This window comes from Melanostigma gelatinosum, assembly GCF_949748355.1.
Source record: "Melanostigma gelatinosum genome assembly, chromosome: 13".
Taxonomy (NCBI): domain Eukaryota; kingdom Metazoa; phylum Chordata; class Actinopteri; order Perciformes; family Zoarcidae; genus Melanostigma; species Melanostigma gelatinosum.
In genome coordinates, this window is record NC_136646.1 from 25,922,415 (window position 1) to 25,942,414 (window position 20,000).

General features: G+C 41.1%; 2 protein-coding genes across 4 annotated transcripts in view; one reads left to right on the forward strand and one right to left on the reverse strand.

Annotated features, from left to right (window-relative positions):
- Positions 1-1,870, reverse strand: part of LOC306786784 (uncharacterized protein) — a 4,702-nt gene extending 2,832 nt beyond the window's left edge. The window contains exons 1-4 of the mRNA XM_079281650.1: positions 1,839-1,870; positions 1,428-1,521; positions 1,202-1,325; positions 949-1,106 (exon numbers count right to left, since the gene is read on the reverse strand). Coding sequence (XP_079137776.1) covers positions 949-1,106; positions 1,202-1,325; positions 1,428-1,521; positions 1,839-1,855 — 393 coding nt within the window. The 5' untranslated portion in view covers positions 1,856-1,870. The remainder of the gene's footprint in view (positions 1-948; positions 1,107-1,201; positions 1,326-1,427; positions 1,522-1,838) is intronic.
- Positions 1,871-2,355: 485 nt separating this feature from the next.
- Positions 2,356-20,000, forward strand: part of wipf2b (WAS/WASL interacting protein family, member 2b) — a 39,004-nt gene continuing 21,359 nt past the window's right edge. For 2 of the 3 annotated variants that reach the window (XR_013772515.1, XM_079281902.1), the window contains exons 1-3: positions 2,356-2,508; positions 3,431-3,527; positions 4,103-4,367. Coding sequence is in view for 2 of the 3 variants with exons in the window: in XM_079281902.1 (XP_079138028.1) it covers positions 3,465-3,527; positions 4,103-4,367 (328 nt within the window). In the remaining variant the exon portion in view is untranslated. The remainder of the gene's footprint in view (positions 2,509-3,430; positions 3,528-4,102; positions 4,368-20,000) is intronic. The other variant, XM_079281903.1, reaches the window with a different exon arrangement.

Genomic DNA, 20,000 nt, shown 5'->3' on the forward strand with positions numbered 1-20,000 from the left:
TGTGTGTGCGTGCGTATGTCTGGGTGTGTGTGCGTATGTCTCTGTGTGTCTGTGTGCGCGCGTATGTCTGTGCGTATGTCTGTGTGTGTGTGCGTATGTCTCTGTGTGTGCGTATGTCTGTGTGTGTGCGTATGTCTCTGTGTATGTGTGTGCGTGTGTCTCTGTGTGTGTGTGCGTGTGTCTCTGTGTGTGTGCCTCTGTGTGTGTGCGCGTGTGTCTCTGTGTGTGTGCGTGTGTCTCTGTGTGTGTGCGTGTGTCTCTGTGTGTGTGTCTCTGTGTGTATGTCTCTGTGTGTGTGTCTCTGTGCGTGTGTCTCTGTGTGTGCGCGTGTGCGCGTGTGTCTCTGTGTGTGTGTGTGTGTGTGTGTGTGTCTCTGTGTGTATGTCTCTGTGCGTGTGTCTCTGTGTGTGTGCGTGTGTCTCTCTGTGTGTGTGTGTGTGTGTGTGTCTCTGTGTGTATGTCTCTGTGTGTGTGTGTCTCTGTGTGTGTGTGTGTGTCTCTGTGTGTATGTCTCTGTGTGTGTGTCTCTGTGCGTGTGTCTCTGTGTGTGCGCGTGTGTCTCTGTGTGTGTGTGTGTGTCTGTGCGTGCGTGTGACGACCCTCTCTGCCTGTTCGTGTGGCTGCCTTCCTTGCAGGTGAGGAGGTGGGTGTTGCAGATGGTCGTCAGGCAGAGTGGAAGCACCTGAGCACTCAGTGTAAAACCCTCTGGATTATCAGTTGGTCTCTTGCTCCTTCCTGAGACCTATTTTGGTTTGTTTCTACACTATACAACACTGCATACACACTTTACACGCACCCACACTGCTGAAATGACTGACTTCACATGTCACCGTCTTTTATTTTACTTTAAACTTATAAATAATTGATAAAACTGCTTCATTGAATGCGTCTCCCTTTTCTGTCATGGCCGTTCGGCCCGGTTTGTGACATGTGTCTCTGTGTGTGTACCTTGCTGTGCACACGTTGGATCAGCTGTGTGAGTGTGTGTCTTCTGTTGTGCATCTGTGTGATTTTGTCCTCCAGCGATCTGAGCAGAGTCTCTGTCTCCTCCGTCCTCAACCTGCTGTCCTCCTTCAGACACTTCCAGCTGCTGTGGGCCACGCCCCCTAAAACACACACAGAGTAAACTGTTATAAAATAGTTTTATTTTTATGACAATAGTCAGTCGACTGATGGATTAGACGTAGTAGTACGTGTGTACCTGGTTGAGGGGGACAGGGTTGTGTCATCAGTTGCTGGGCAGACTCCAGACCCTCCAGCAGTGACATCATGGAGTCCAGAACAAACAGCTGACGACCCAGAACCTTCTGGACCCGTCTGCTGTCCTATAAACAACATGATCAGCTGATAAATAAAGATGTATTAATATTGATTATATATGAAGTCAATGAAAAGTAAACTACTGTATGAATGTAGAACAGACGGACCGTGAGGTAGAGAACCATCTGGGCTGCTTCAGAGACCGGCTGGTCTGAGTCTCTGCAGGACTCCAAGAGAACCGTATCACATCGCTGCAGAACCCTGAACACAGAGAACCAGAACCTTTACTGTACTACTGAGACCAGGAGACACTTCATGGTACGTCTACCTCATCCTGTACTACATCTCAGGAGGTACATATTGTACTTTGTATGGCGTTAACGTTAGCCGTTAGCTTCAGCCAGCTAATTGACTCTACCGTTAATCGTGTACTTGGCCGTTTCAGTTACAAACTCTAACGTTACATCTTTTGGGACATAAAAACAACTCGTGAACGTTAAATCATATTTTAAACATTTTCTCTGAAGTCTAGTATAACGTTTAATTTGATAATACAGCGTTAAATGTTGGAGACTTACGCTCGCGCTTCAGCCATTTCTGTTTTGAAATCTCCGCGGCACTACGAGTGATGTGATTGGCTTCTTAGCAGTGACGTCGTAGCACGTTGAGCCAATAAGGAATTCTTTGTCAAAAACCTTTATTGACAATGCCGTCATTCACAGTGACATGTAGTGAATATAAATAAAGTAGCTGGACTTTAATGCATTATTCTTTATTAATTACATTTCACAGCTTTCCAAATTCCACATTCACAAACGTCACGTTATAAAGATTTTTTAAAATAATTATTTGTATTTATGATTGAAATATAACAATACGTGTTGCTGAAAAGACATCAAAACAATGAATGTAAACAATATTATGTTTTTATGAGAACTTACTGGCATACATTTTATTCCTACTTCATTTATTGATTTGCTTCTCTATAAATATAAAGTCATAGGCTAGCTTTAATAAGCATGCAGCGCGTGCTACTACTGCAGTGCATCTCCTCGCGCTCAGGTCACGTGCGCCTGTGTGTTGACTAGAGAATCTCAGTAGAGCTCTGCAGCAGAGAGGCTAACGGCAGAGCTAGCTGTCCTCCAAGGACAAAACTCGCCGAAAGTGAGACACCGACAGTGACATGAAGACACCGAGCGGACAGGTGGATGTATGAGGTAACCAGCACGAGGCCGGTAACGTTCACAGGTAGGTCTTTAGAGCAGGTGTGGATGTGACCCGGATGATGCTCAGACCTGCTGCTAATGCTAACACACAGCCAGCTAGCGTAGCTAGCTCCGCATACCGTCACATAGTAGCGGGTTTTAACCGTTAGCGTGAAGCTTACAGGCCGGTTTAGTGTCTGTGTGTCCGGACATATGTTGAGCATTAACGTAAACATCTGGAGGAGAGCTGAGGGCAGAGAAGCTAACGTGTTAGCTTAGCATCCTGCAGAGATTCCTCAGTCAGGCCGGGGTGCTGATGATGCTAGCTGACTAGCAGCTAACGAAGGATGCTGAAGTCTCTCCTCTTCTGATCTAACAAACAGAGTCAGACATCTGGATCTGGATCTCAATTAGGTTTTTAAGACTCAGGTCTTAAATGTTTTAACCGAGACCTGGTCTAAGATGTGGTGTGGATGGAGAAACATCTGTGACATCCCCCCCTTCTCTTCTGACAAACACAGAACTAGTTTCTAGTCTACTTGTTAAACTAATGTTTGAGGTTTCTTATGTAGACCTGGTCTGATGTGGTCCAGGTCTTTAATGTACCTTGTTGAGAATGTAACTCGAGTGAAATCAGGTTCTCATCTACAGCCAGGTTTTTTAAAGTCTGACACTGTGGACAACATGAAAACAAAACAATCATGCTTGTTTTGGAACTACATTTCCCACAATGCTCCTTTTTTAGTTTTTTAAAGCTGTCATTAGTTTCCATGTAGTCACATGTGTCTCTGGACAGGAAACTTTAAAACATGACGGTTCTTTACCGTGTTTGGACGTCAGTGATTTTCATGATGTCGTCTGACTGAGTGATGAAGAGGAGGAGCGATGACCCTCTTCGTTGCGATTGGTTTGCTGCAAAGACAGAATGACAACGGAATAATTAACGAGCTGATGTTGTGTTTCAGGTGTGATCAGGTGTGTGTGTGTTGGAGCAGCAGGATGCCTACCCCTCCCCCTCCTCCCCCACCAGGGGGACCCCCACCTCCCCCCACCTTCAGTCAGGTAACTCCACACACACAGTCCTCTTTATCACAGTGATGAATGATCTGCCTCATGCTTAAAGAGGCAGATCATTAAATTAGCAAAATAACTAAAATCGTCCCAAAAAACATATAAATGGCGACGGAAAATAGAGTTCATTACAAATCGCAGGAGATTTTATTTAGATTTTAATTATTTATCATAATTAAACAGCAGCTACATCATCAACGCTAAATTCGCCTACATGCATTTGTAATAATCAATCTGGCGACGTGATCAACATGGAGGTCACATGACTGCAGAGGTTTGTTTACGACAACGTGACGTTTTATGAAGCGGAAAATCAGAATCATTGACGTGTAACATAAAAACACGGATGAGTCAGCTGGTTGTGTTGCTGCGTCACGCTCTGCTTCTTTAGTTTTTATTGGCGGTTGGTAAACGAGCTTAGAGGCACACTACTGCCACCTAGTGGACTGGAGTCGCTCAGCTCCAGAGAGAAACTCCCAGTTAAAGCTCGGCCATCTCTCCTGTCAGAACTCACCAGTTATGATTTATTTTAGTCATGGTGTAATCCCCCCCCCTCCCCCTCCCAGGCCAACACCACCCCCCCCAAGCTGAGCAGAGAGGAGGCTAAAGGTCGCGGCGCTCTGCTGACCGACATCAGTAAAGGCACTGGGCTGAAGAAGGTGGCGGTGGTGAACGACCGCAGCGCTCCGCTGCTCGACAGTAAGAGCCAAACACCAAAGAGCCAAACACCCTCCACAGATCACCCATACATTCGCTTATACCAATACCTACAGCAGCAGCCTCAGCAGCAGGGGGCGGCGTCTGAGGAGCAGCAGAGGACGGCACTAGAGAGTAAGACAACAAGCCTTCTGTGACCTTAGAGGACGACTGCAGGAGGCGGCAGGGTGTCAGCCAGCCGCCATGTTTCCTGTCCAGACGCTTAGTAGATCACACTCAGCAGATCACATCCTGAATAACACTCACAGATCACATCCTGAATAACACTCACAGATCACATCCTGAATAACACTCACAGATCACATCCTGAATAACACTCACAGATCACATCCTGAATAACACTCACAGATCACATCCTGAATAACACTCACAGATCACATCCTGAATAACACTCACAGATCACATCCTGAATAACACTCACAGATCACATCCTGAATAACACTCACAGATCACATCCTGAATAACACTCACAGATCACATCCTGAATAACACTCAGTAGATCACATCCTGAATAACACTCACAGATCACATCCTGAATAACACTCACAGATCACATCCTGAATAACACTCACAGATCACATCCTGAATAACACTCACAGATCACATCCTGAATAACACTCAGTAGATCACATCCTGAATAACACTCACAGATCACATCCTGAATAACACTCAGTAGATCACATCCTGAATAACACTCACAGATCACATCCTGAATAACACTCACAGATCACATCCTGAATAACACTCACAGATCACATCCTGAATAACACTCAGTAGATCACATCCTGAATAACACTCACAGATCACATCCTGAATAACACTCAGTAGATCACATCCTGAATAACACTCACAGATCACATCCTGAATAACACTCACAGATCACATCCTGAATAACACTCAGCAGATCACATCCTGAATAACACTCACAGATCACATCCTGAATAACACTCAGTAGATCACATCCTGAATAACACTCACAGATCACATCCTGAATAACACTCACAGATCACATCCTGAATAACACTCACAGATCACATCCTGAATAACACTCACAGATCACATCCTGAATAACACTCACAGATCACATCCTGAATAACACTCACAGATCACATCCTGAATAACACTCACAGATCACATCCTGAATAACACTCACAGATCACATCCTGAATAACACTCACAGATCACATCCTGAATAACACTCAGTAGATCACATCCTGAATAACACTCACAGATCACATCCTGAATAACACTCAGTAGATCACATCCTGAATAACACTCACAGATCACATCCTGAATAACACTCACAGATCACATCATGAATAACACTCAGCAGATCACATCCTGAATAACACTCACAGATCACATCCTGAATAACACTCACAGATCACATCCTGAATAACACTCACAGATCACATCCTGAATAACACTCAGTAGATCACATCCTGAATAACACTCAGTAGATCACATCCTGAATAACACTCAGTAGATCACATCCTGAATAACACTCACAGATCACATCCTGAATAACACTCACAGATCACATCCTGAATAACACTCACAGATCACATCCTGAATAACACTCAGTAGATCACATCCTGAATAACACTCACAGATCACATCCTGAATAACACTCACAGATCACATCCTGAATAACACTCAGTAGATCACATCCTGAATAACACTCACAGATCACATCCTGAATAACACTCAGTAGATCACATCCTGAATAACACTCACAGATCACATCCTGAATAACACTCAGTAGATCACATCCTGAATAACACTCACAGATCACATCCTGAATAACACTCACAGATCACATCCTGAATAACACTCACAGATCACATCCTGAATAACACTCACAGATCACATCCTGAATAACACTCACAGATCACATCCTGAATAACACTCAGTAGATCACATCCTGAATAACACTCACAGATCACATCCTGAATAACACTCAGTAGATCACATCCTGAATAACACTCACAGATCACATCCTGAATAACACTCACAGATCACATCCTGAATAACACTCAGCAGATCACATCCTGAATAACACTCACAGATCACATCCTGAATAACACTCACAGATCACATCCTGAATAACACTCACAGATCACATCCTGAATAACACTCACAGATCACATCCTGAATAACACTCAGTATATCACATCCTGAATAACACTCAGTAGATCACATCCTGAATAACACTCAGTAGATCACATCCTGAATAACACTCACAGATCACATCCTGAATAACACTCACAGATCACATCCTGAATAACACTCACAGATCACATCCTGAATAACACTCAGTAGATCACATCCTGAATAACACTCACAGATCACATCCTGAATAACACTCACAGATCACATCCTGAATAACACTCAGTAGATCACATCCTGAATAACACTCACAGATCACATCCTGAATAACACTCACAGATCACATCCTGAATAACACTCAGTAGATCACATCCTGAATAACACTCACAGATCACATCCTGAATAACACTCACAGATCACATCCTGAATAACACTCAGCAGATCACATCCTGAATAACACTCACAGATCACATCCTGAATAACACTCAGTAGATCACATCCTGAATAACACTCAGTAGATCACATCCTGAATAACACTCACAGATCACATCCTGAATAACACTCACAGATCACATCCTGAATAACACTCACAGATCACATCCTGAATAACACTCACAGATCACATCCTGAATAACACTCAGTAGATCACATCCTGAATAACACTCACAGATCACATCCTGAATAACACTCAGCAGATCACATCCTGAATAACACTCACAGATCACATCCTGAATAACACTCAGTAGATCACATCCTGAATAACACTCACAGATCACATCCTGAATAACACTCACAGATCACATACTGAATAACACTCACAGATCACATCCTGAATAACACTCAGTAGATCACATCCTGAATAACACTCACAGATCACATCCTGAATAACACTCACAGATCACATCCTGAATAACACTCAGTAGATCACATCCTGAATAACACTCACAGATCACATCCTGAATAACACTCAGTAGATCACATCCTGAATAACACTCACAGATCACATCCTGAATAACACTCACAGATCACATCCTGAATAACACTCAGCAGATCACATCCTGAATAACACTCACAGATCACATCCTGAATAACACTCACAGATCACATCCTGAATAACACTCACAGATCACATCCTGAATAACACTCAGTAGATCACATCCTGAATAACACTCAGTAGATCACATCCTGAATAACACTCACAGATCACATCCTGAATAACACTCACAGATCACATCCAGAATAACACTCACAGATCACATCCTGAATAACACTCAGTAGATCACATCCTGAATAACACTCACAGATCACATCCTGAATAACACTCACAGATCACATCCTGAATAACACTCAGTAGATCACATCCTGAATAACACTCACAGATCACATCCTGAATAACACTCAGTAGATCACATCCTGAATAACACTCACAGATCACATCCTGAATAACACTCACAGATCACATCCTGAATAACACTCACAGATCACATCCTGAATAACACTCACAGATCACATCCTGAATAACACTCAGTAGATCACATCCTGAATAACACTCACAGATCACATCCTGAATAACACTCACAGATCACATCCTGAATAACACTCAGCAGATCACATCCTGAATAACACTCACAGATCACATCCTGAATAACACTCACAGATCACATCCTGAATAACACTCACAGATCACATCCTGAATAACACTCAGTAGATCACATCCTGAATAACACTCAGTAGATCACATCCTGAATAACACTCACAGATCACATCCTGAATAACACTCACAGATCACATCCTGAATAACACTCACAGATCACATCCTGAATAACACTCACAGATCACATCCTGAATAACACTCAGTAGATCACATCCTGAATAACACTCACAGATCACATCCTGAATAACACTCACAGATCACATCCTGAATAACACTCAGTAGATCACATCCTGAATAACACTCAGTAGATCACATCCTGAATAACACTCAGTAGATCACATCCTGAATAACACTCACAGATCACATCCTGAATAACACTCAGTAGATCACATCCTGAATAACACTCACAGATCACATCCTGAATAACACTCACAGATCACATCCTGAATAACACTCAGCAGATCACATCCTGAATAACACTCACAGATCACATCCTGAATAACACTCACAGATCACATCCTGAATAACACTCACAGATCACATCCTGAATAACACTCACAGATCACATCCTGAATAACACTCAGTAGATCACATCCTGAATAACACTCAGTAGATCACATCCTGAATAACACTCAGTAGATCACATCCTGAATAACACTCACAGATCACATCCTGAATAACACTCACAGATCACATCCTGAATAACACTCACAGATCACATCCTGAATAACACTCAGTAGATCACATCCTGAATAACACTCACAGATCACATCCTGAATAACACTCACAGATCACATCCTGAATAACACTCAGTAGATCACATCCTGAATAACACTCACAGATCACATCCTGAATAACACTCACAGATCACATCCTGAATAACACTCAGTAGATCACATCCTGAATAACACTCACAGATCACATCCTGAATAACACTCACAGATCACATCCTGAATAACACTCAGCAGATCACATCCTGAATAACACTCACAGATCACATCCTGAATAACACTCAGTAGATCACATCCTGAATAACACTCACAGATCACATCCTGAATAACACTCACAGATCACATCCTGAATAACACTCACAGATCACATCCTGAATAACACTCACAGATCACATCCTGAATAACACTCAGTAGATCACATCCTGAATAACACTCACAGATCACATCCTGAATAACACTCAGCAGATCACATCCTGAATAACACTCACAGATCACATCCTGAATAACACTCAGTAGATCACATCCTGAATAACACTCACAGATCACATCCTGAATAACACTCACAGATCACATACTGAATAACACTCACAGATCACATCCTGAATAACACTCAGTAGATCACATCCTGAATAACACTCACAGATCACATCCTGAATAACACTCACAGATCACATCCTGAATAACACTCAGTAGATCACATCCTGAATAACACTCACAGATCACATCCTGAATAACACTCAGTAGATCACATCCTGAATAACACTCACAGATCACATCCTGAATAACACTCACAGATCACATCCTGAATAACACTCAGCAGATCACATCCTGAATAACACTCACAGATCACATCCTGAATAACACTCACAGATCACATCCTGAATAACACTCACAGATCACATCCTGAATAACACTCAGTAGATCACATCCGGAATAACACTCAGTAGATCACATCCTGAATAACACTCACAGATCACATCCTGAATAACACTCACAGATCACATCCAGAATAACACTCACAGATCACATCCTGAATAACACTCAGTAGATCACATCCTGAATAACACTCACAGATCACATCCTGAATAACACTCACAGATCACATCCTGAATAACACTCAGTAGATCACATCCTGAATAACACTCACAGATCACATCCTGAATAACACTCAGTAGATCACATCCTGAATAACACTCACAGATCACATCCTGAATAACACTCAGTAGATCACATCCTGAATAACACTCACAGATCACATCCTGAATAACACTCACAGATCACATCCTGAATAACACTCACAGATCACATCCTGAATAACACTCACAGATCACATCCTGAATAACACTCAGTAGATCACATCCTGAATAACACTCACAGATCACATCCTGAATAACACTCAGTAGATCACATCCTGAATAACACTCACAGATCACATCCTGAATAACACTCACAGATCACATCCTGAATAACACTCAGCAGATCACATCCTGAATAACACTCACAGATCACATCCTGAATAACACTCACAGATCACATCCTGAATAACACTCACAGATCACATCCTGAATAACACTCACAGATCACATCCTGAATAACACTCAGTAGATCACATCCTGAATAACACTCAGTAGATCACATCCTGAATAACACTCAGTAGATCACATCCTGAATAACACTCACAGATCACATCCTGAATAACACTCACAGATCACATCCTGAATAACACTCACAGATCACATCCTGAATAACACTCAGTAGATCACATCCTGAATAACACTCACAGATCACATCCTGAATAACACTCACAGATCACATCCTGAATAACACTAAGTAGATCACATCCTGAATAACACTCACAGATCACATCCTGAATAACACTCACAGATCACATCCTGAATAACACTCAGTAGATCACATCCTGAATAACACTCACAGATCACATCCTGAATAACACTCACAGATCACATCCTGAATAACACTCAGCAGATCACATCCTGAATAACACTCACAGATCACATCCTGAATAACACTCAGTAGATCACATCCTGAATAACACTCACAGATCACATCCTGAATAACACTCACAGATCACATCCTGAATAACACTCACAGATCACATCCTGAATAACACTCAGTAGATCACATCCTGAATAACACTCACAGATCACATCCTGAATAACACTCAGCAGATCACATCCTGAATAACACTCACAGATCACATCCTGAATAACACTCAGTAGATCACATCCTGAATAACACTCACAGATCACATCCTGAATAACACTCACAGATCACATACTGAATAACACTCACAGATCACATCCTGAATAACACTCAGTAGATCACATCCTGAATAACACTCACAGATCACATCCTGAATAACACTCAGTAGATCACATCCTGAATAACACTCACAGATCACATCCTGAATAACACTCACAGATCACATCCTGAATAACACTCACAGATCACATCCTGAATAACACTCACAGATCACATCCTGAATAACACTCACAGATCACATCCTGAATAACACTCAGTAGATCACATCCTGAATAACACTCAGTAGATCACATCCTGAATAACACTCACAGATCACATCCTGAATAACACTCACAGATCACATCCTGAATAACACTCAGTAGATCACATCCTGAATAACACTCAGTAGATCACATCCTGAATAACACTCACAGATCACATCCTGAATAACACTCACAGATCACATCCTGAATAACACTCAGATCACATCCTGAATAACACTCACAGATCACATCCTGAATAACACTCAGTAGATCACATCCTGAATAACACTCACAGATCACATCCTGAATAACACTCACAGATCACATCCTGAATAACACTCACAGATCACATCCTGAATAACACTCACAGATCACATCCTGAATAACACTCACAGATCACATCCTGAATAACACTCACAGATCACATCCTGAATAACACTCACAGATCACATCCTGAATAACACTCACAGATCACATCCTGAATAACACTCACAGATCACATCCTGAATAACACTCACAGATCACATCCTGAATAACACTCACAGATCACATCCTGAATAACACTCAGTAGATCACATCCTGAATAACACTCACAGATCACATCCTGAATAACACTCAGTAGATCACATCCTGAATAACACTCACAGATCACATCCTGAATAACACTCACAGATCACATCCTGAATAACACTCAGCAGATCACATCCTGAATAACACTCACAGATCACATCCTGAATAATACTCACAGATCACATCCTGAATAACACTCACAGATCACATCCTGAATAACACTCAGTAGATCACATCCTGAATAACACTCAGTAGATCACATCCTGAATAACACTCACAGATCACATCCTGAATAACACTCACAGATCACATCCTGAATAACACTCAGTAGATCACATCCTGAATAACACTCAGTAGATCACATCCTGAATAACACTCACAGATCACATCCTGAATAACACTCACAGATCACATCCTGAATAACACTCACAGATCACATCCTGAATAACACTCACAGATCACATCCTGAATAACACTCACAGATCACATCCTGAATAACACTCAGTAGATCACATCCTGAATAACACTCACAGATCACATCCTGAATAACACTCAGTAGATCACATCCTGAATAACACTCAGTAGATCACATCCTGAATAACACTCACAGATCACATCCTGAATAACACTCACAGATCACATCCTGAATAACACTCAGCAGATCACATCCTGAATAACACTCACAGATCACATCCTGAATAACACTCACATATCACATCCTGAATAACACTCACATATCACATCCTGAATAACACTCACAGATCACATCCTGAATAACACTCAGTAGATCACATCCTGAATAACACTCACAGATCACATCCTGAATAACACTCACAGATCACATCCTGAATAACACTCACAGATCACATCCTGAATAACACTCACAGATCACATCCTGAATAACACTCAGTAGATCACATCCTGAATAACACTCACAGATCACATCCTGAATAACACTCACAGATCACATCCTGAATAACACTCAGTAGATCACATCCTGAATAACACTCAGTAGATCACATCCTGAATAACACTCAGTAGATCACATCCTGAATAACACTCACAGATCACATCCTGAATAACACTCAGTAGATCACATCCTGAATAACACTCACAGATCACATCCTGAATAACACTCACAGATCACATCCTGAATAACACTCAGCAGATCACATCCTGAATAACACTCACAGATCACATCCTGAATAACACTCACAGATCACATCCTGAATAACACTCACAGATCACATCCTGAATAACACTCACAGATCACATCCTGAATAACACTCAGTAGATCACATCCTGAATAACACTCAGTAGATCACATCCTGAATAACACTCAGTAGATCACATCCTGAATAACACTCACAGATCACATCCTGAATAACACTCACAGATCACATCCTGAATAACACTCACAGATCACATCCTGAATAACACTCAGTAGATCACATCCTGAATAACACTCACAGATCACATCCTGAATAACACTCACAGATCACATCCTGAATAACACTCACAGATCACATCCTGAATAACACTCAGTAGATCACATCCTGAATAACACTCACAGATCACATTAGGGCTGGGCGATATGGCCTAAAAATAAAATCTCCGATTTTTTTACAAAAAATCCGATTCACGATTTAAATCGATTTTTTCCCCCACAAATTTTTGCAGATGACAGAAGCTGTTGAAAACAATTTTTTATTTTATTTTGTGATGATTTTCCCTCGTAGGTTGATAAAAATAAAGTGCAAACAAAACCTGAACATTGTAGAAAGGTGCCTGTAGTATACAAAAAGTATTTGGTCACTCTTTTGTTTGCCTGAATCATTTAAATATAAAATTAAATTAAAGATAACATTAAATGGCATTAAATAGTAGCCTTCCATTGTAAACAACTGTGCAAATGTAACTTTTGACAGTAAGCTTTTCTAACTGAATACACTGATACAAACACAGCATGAAATAAAATGTATGTGACCCTTTACCATTCACATTTTCAAAAGTCCAACATCTGATCTAACATCAACATAACATATTGTGCACAGTAAATAAGTGCATGTAAACAAAATCAAGTGCATTCACAACATAACCAACAGTATTAAACAGTAGTGCATGTTTTTTCTAAATATTTTTTGCCAGGAAGACAGCGTCGCTTGTGCTCCCGCGGTCCTGCTCCCTCCAACACTTCTCCCACTCGGCGGCATGCCTCTGTTTGAGGCTGTTTGTTCTGTGTCAGATGACACGAACCCGAACCATTTCCAGACCACGGAAGACACATTCTTCCCTCTCTTAAGAACGAGAGCTTCACTGCTGGCCGCCATTGTTTTCGTTTGTAAACAATGCGCGCGCACTCAACTACGGGAACCCAACGGGGGGAGGGGTGGGGGCGATTTTCTCGATTTTCAATAAAACACATCGCCTTAAAGCACACATTCGAATTAATCGATTAAATCGATTTATCGCCCAGCCCTAGATCACATCCTGAATAACACTCACAGATCACATCCTGAATAACACTCACAGATCACATCCTGAATAACACTCACAGATCACATCCTGAATAACACTCAGTAGATCACATCCTGAATAACACTCACAGATCACATCCTGAATAACACTCAGCAGATCACATCCTGAATAACACTCACAGATCACATCCTGAATAACACTCAGTAGATCACATCCTGAATAACACTCACAGATCACATCCTGAATAACACTCACAGATCACATCCTGAATAACACTCAGTAGATCACATCCTGAATAACACTCACAGATCACATCCTGAATAACACTCAGTAGATCACATCCTGAATAACACTCACAGATCACATCCTGAATAACACTCACAGATCACATCCTGAATAACACTCAGCAGATCACATCCTGAATAACACTCACAGATCACATCCTGAATAACACTCACAGATCACATCCTGAATAACACTCACAGATCACATCCTGAATAACACTCAGTAGATCACATCCGGAATAACACTCAGTAGATCACATCCTGAATAACACTCACAGATCACATCCTGAATAACACTCACAGATCACATCCAGAATAACACTCACAGATCACATCCTGAATAACACTCAGTAGATCACATCCTGAATAACACTCACAGATCACATCCTGAATAACACTCACAGATCACATCCTGAATAACACTCAGTAGATCACATCCTGAATAACACTCACAGATCACATCCTGAATAACACTCAGTAGATCACATCCTGAATAACACTCACAGATCACATCCTGAATAACACTCAGTAGATCACATCCTGAATAACACTCACAGATCACATCCTGAATAACACTCACAGATCACATCCTGAATAACACTCACAGATCACATCCTGAATAACACTCACAGATCACATCCTGAATAACACTCAGTAGATCACATGCTGAATAACACTCACAGATCACATCCTGAATAACACTCAGTAGATCACATCCTGAATAACACTCACAGATCACATCCTGAATAACACTCACAGATCACATCCTGAATAACACTCAGCAGATCACATCCTGAATAACACTCACAGATCACATCCTGAATAACACTCACAGATCACATCCTGAATAACACTCACAGATCACATCCTGAATAACACTCACAGATCACATCCTGAATAACACTCAGTAGATCACATCCTGAATAACACTCAGTAGATCACATCCTGAATAACACTCAGTAGATCACATCCTGAATAACACTCACAGATCACATCCTGAATAACACTCACAGATCACATCCTGAATAACACTCACAGATCACATCCTGAATAACACTCAGTAGATCACATCCTGAATAACACTCACAGATCACATCCTGAATAACACTCACAGATCACATCCTGAATAACACTAAGTAGATCACATCCTGAATAACACTCACAGATCACATCCTGAATAACACTCACAGATCACATCCTGAATAACACTCAGTAGATCACATCCTGAATAACACTCACAGATCACATCCTGAATAACACTCACAGATCACATCCTGAATAACACTCAGCAGATCACATCCTGAATAACACTCACAGATCACATCCTGAATAACACTCAGTAGATCACATCCTGAATAACACTCACAGATCACATCCTGAATAACACTCACAGATCACATCCTGAATAACACTCACAGATCACATCCTGAATAACACTCAGTAGATCACATCCTGAATAACACTCACAGATCACATCCTGAATAACACTCAGCAGATCACATCCTGAATAACACTCACAGATCACATCCTGAATAACACTCAGTAGATCACATCCTGAATAACACTCACAGATCACATCCTGAATAACACTCACAGATCACATACTGAATAACACTCACAGATCACATCCTGAATAACACTCAGTAGATCACATCCTGAATAACACTCACAGATCACATCCTGAATAACACTCAGTAGATCACATCCTGAATAACACTCACAGATCACATCCTGAATAACACTCACAGATCACATCCTGAATAACACTCACAGATCACATCCTGAATAACACTCACAGATCACATCCTGAATAACACTCACAGATCACATCCTGAATAACACTCAGTAGATCACATCCTGAATAACACTCAGTAGATCACATCCTGAATAACACTCACAGATCACATCCTGAATAACACTCACAGATCACATCCTGAATAACACTCAGTAGATCACATCCTGAATAACACTCAGTAGATCACATCCTGAATAACACTCACAGATCACATCCTGAATAACACTCACAGATCACATCCTGAATAACACTCAGATCACATCCTGAATAACACTCACAGATCACATCCTGAATAACACTCAGTAGATCACATCCTGAATAACACTCACAGATCACATCCTGAATAACACTCACAGATCACATCCTGAATAACACTCACAGATCACATCCTGAATAACACTCACAGATCACATCCTGAATAACACTCACAGATCACATCCTGAATAACACTCACAGATCACATCCTGAATAACACTCACAGATCACATCCTGAATAACACTCACAGATCACATCCTGAATAACACTCACAGATCACATCCTGAATAACACTCACAGATCACATCCTGAATAACACTCACAGATCACATCCTGAATAACACTCAGTAGATCACATCCTGAATAACACTCACAGATCACATCCTGAATAACACTCAGTAGATCACATCCTGAATAACACTCACAGATCACATCCTGAATAACACTCACAGATCACATCCTGAATAACACTCAGCAGATCACATCCTGAATAACACTCACAGATCACATCCTGAATAATACTCACAGATCACATCCTGAATAACACTCACAGATCACATCCTGAATAACACTCAGTAGATCACATCCTGAATAACACTCAGTAGATCACATCCTGAATAACACTCACAGATCACATCCTGAATAACACTCACAGATCACATCCTGAATAACACTCAGTAGATCACATCCTGAATAACACTCAGTAGATCACATCCTGAATAACACTCACAGATCACATCCTGAATAACACTCACAGATCACATCCTGAATAACACTCACAGATCACATCCTGAATAACACTCACAGATCACATCCTGAATAACACTCACAGATCACATCCTGAATAACACTCAGTAGATCACATCCTGAATAACACTCACAGATCACATCCTGAATAACACTCAGTAGATCACATCCTGAATAACACTCAGTAGATCACATCCTGAATAACACTCACAGATCACATCCTGAATAACACTCACAGATCACATCCTGAATAACACTCAGCAGATCACATCCTGAATAACACTCACAGATCACATCCTGAATAACACTCACATATCACATCCTGAATAACACTCACATATCACATCCTGAATAACACTCACAGATCACATCCTGAATAACACTCAGTAGATCACATCCTGAATAACACTCACAGATCACATCCTGAATAACACTCACAGATCACATCCTGAATAACACTCAGTAGATCACATCCTGAATAACACTCAGTAGATCACATCCTGAATAACACTCACAGATCACATCCTGAATAACACTCACAGATCACATCCTGAATAACACTCACAGATCACATCCTGAATAACACTCACAGATCACATCCTGAATAACACTCACAGATCACATCCTGAATAACACTCACTAGATCACATCCTGAATAACACTCAGTAGATCACATCCTGAATAACACTCACAGATCACATCCTGAATAACACTCACAGATCACATCCTGAATAACACTCACAGATCACATCCTGAATAACACTCACAGATCACATCCTGAATAACACTCACAGATCACATCCTGAATAACACTCACAGATCACATCCTGAATAACACTCACAGATCACATCCTGAATAACACTCAGTAGATCACATCCTGAATAACACTCACAGATCACATCCTGAATAACATTCAGTAGATCACATCCTGAATAACACTCACAGATCACATCCTGAATAACACTCACAGATCACATCCTGAATAACACTCAGCAGATCACATCCTGAATAACACTCACAGATCACATCCTGAATAACACTCACAGATCACATCCTGAATAACACTCACAGATCACATCCTGAATAACACTCAGTAGATCACATCCTGAATAACACTCAGTAGATCACATCCTGAATAACACTCACAGATCACATCCTGAATAACACTCACAGATCACATCCTGAATAACACTCACAGATCACATCCTGAATAACACTCACAGATCACATCCTGAATAACACTCAGTAGATCACATCCTGAATAACACTCACAGATCACATCCTGAATAACACTCACAGATCACATCCTGAATAACACTCAGTAGATCACATCCTGAATAACACTCAGTAGATCACATCCTGAATAACACTCAGTAGATCACATCCTGAATAACACTCACAGATCACATCCTGAATAACACTCACAGATCACATCCTGAATAACACTCACAGATCACATCCTGAATAACACTCAGTAGATCACATCCTGAATAACACTCACAGATCACATCCTGAATAACACTCACAGATCACATCCTGAATAACACTCACAGATCACATCCTGAATAACACTCAGTAGATCACATCCTGATTTATTTATTTGTTTTTCAGAGACAATGCACACTAATCAACAGTCACACTGTAAGTGAGCCAGAGAGCCAGCATAAAATAACAAAATCTCAAATTGAAAAGGAGTTAAAATTCATAGAGAAACAGACAGAAATGTACAGACAAAACCGAAACACAGCAAAAGAAAAGTGAACGACATTAAAGCGGAGCAGGTTTCAGCATGCGTCACGCAGAATAGCAACGACTAATGCACATATAGATGAAACAAGCAGCACAGACAGCACATCAATGCTGGCACACCTGATTGGCAACAAGCCATTCCGTGAAGTGATGCTTGAATGTTGGTACGTGTGTGTGTGTGTGTGTGTGTGTGTGTGTGTGTGGTGGCACAGCATTCCACCAGTGAGCTGCCTTCACAGAGAATGTAGATTTACTGAACGAGCTTGATGTGGAATGACACAATCACCTCTTGAAGCAGATCCAGTGAGTCTGCTGCTTTGAGCTCTTTGTTTAATAAAATCACTCAGTGGAGGCGGGGCCATACCGTGTACAATCTAAAAACCAGACACACATCAGTGAATTTAATGATGTTCTCCCAACTCAGGATATGGTGTTTGGTGAGGATATTGCAGTGATGGTGACTTTTGGGTTTTTGATCAAGTGTTTTTAGGGCTTGTTTATGGAGAATATGAATGGATTTTAATGTCGTGCTGCTGGCTTGTGCCCAGCTGCAGTAGGTCAGATGGGGACAATCATTGCATGAAAATACAATTCTGCAGCCCGCATGGTTAGACGGTGTCTGATATATCTACATTTTACGAGATTCAATTTTAAGACCGTTGTCACATGTTTTACCTGTTTTTTAAAAGAGAGATTAGACTCAATAAAAAGTCCTAAATATTTAAAATCTGACTACCTGTAGCCTCTCACCAGCAACATAAACATCTGGCTCCAGTGACACTTTGCAAGCTCTCTTTGTGAAGAACATACAAACAGTCTTTTTAACATTCAGGTGACGGCAGGAATCT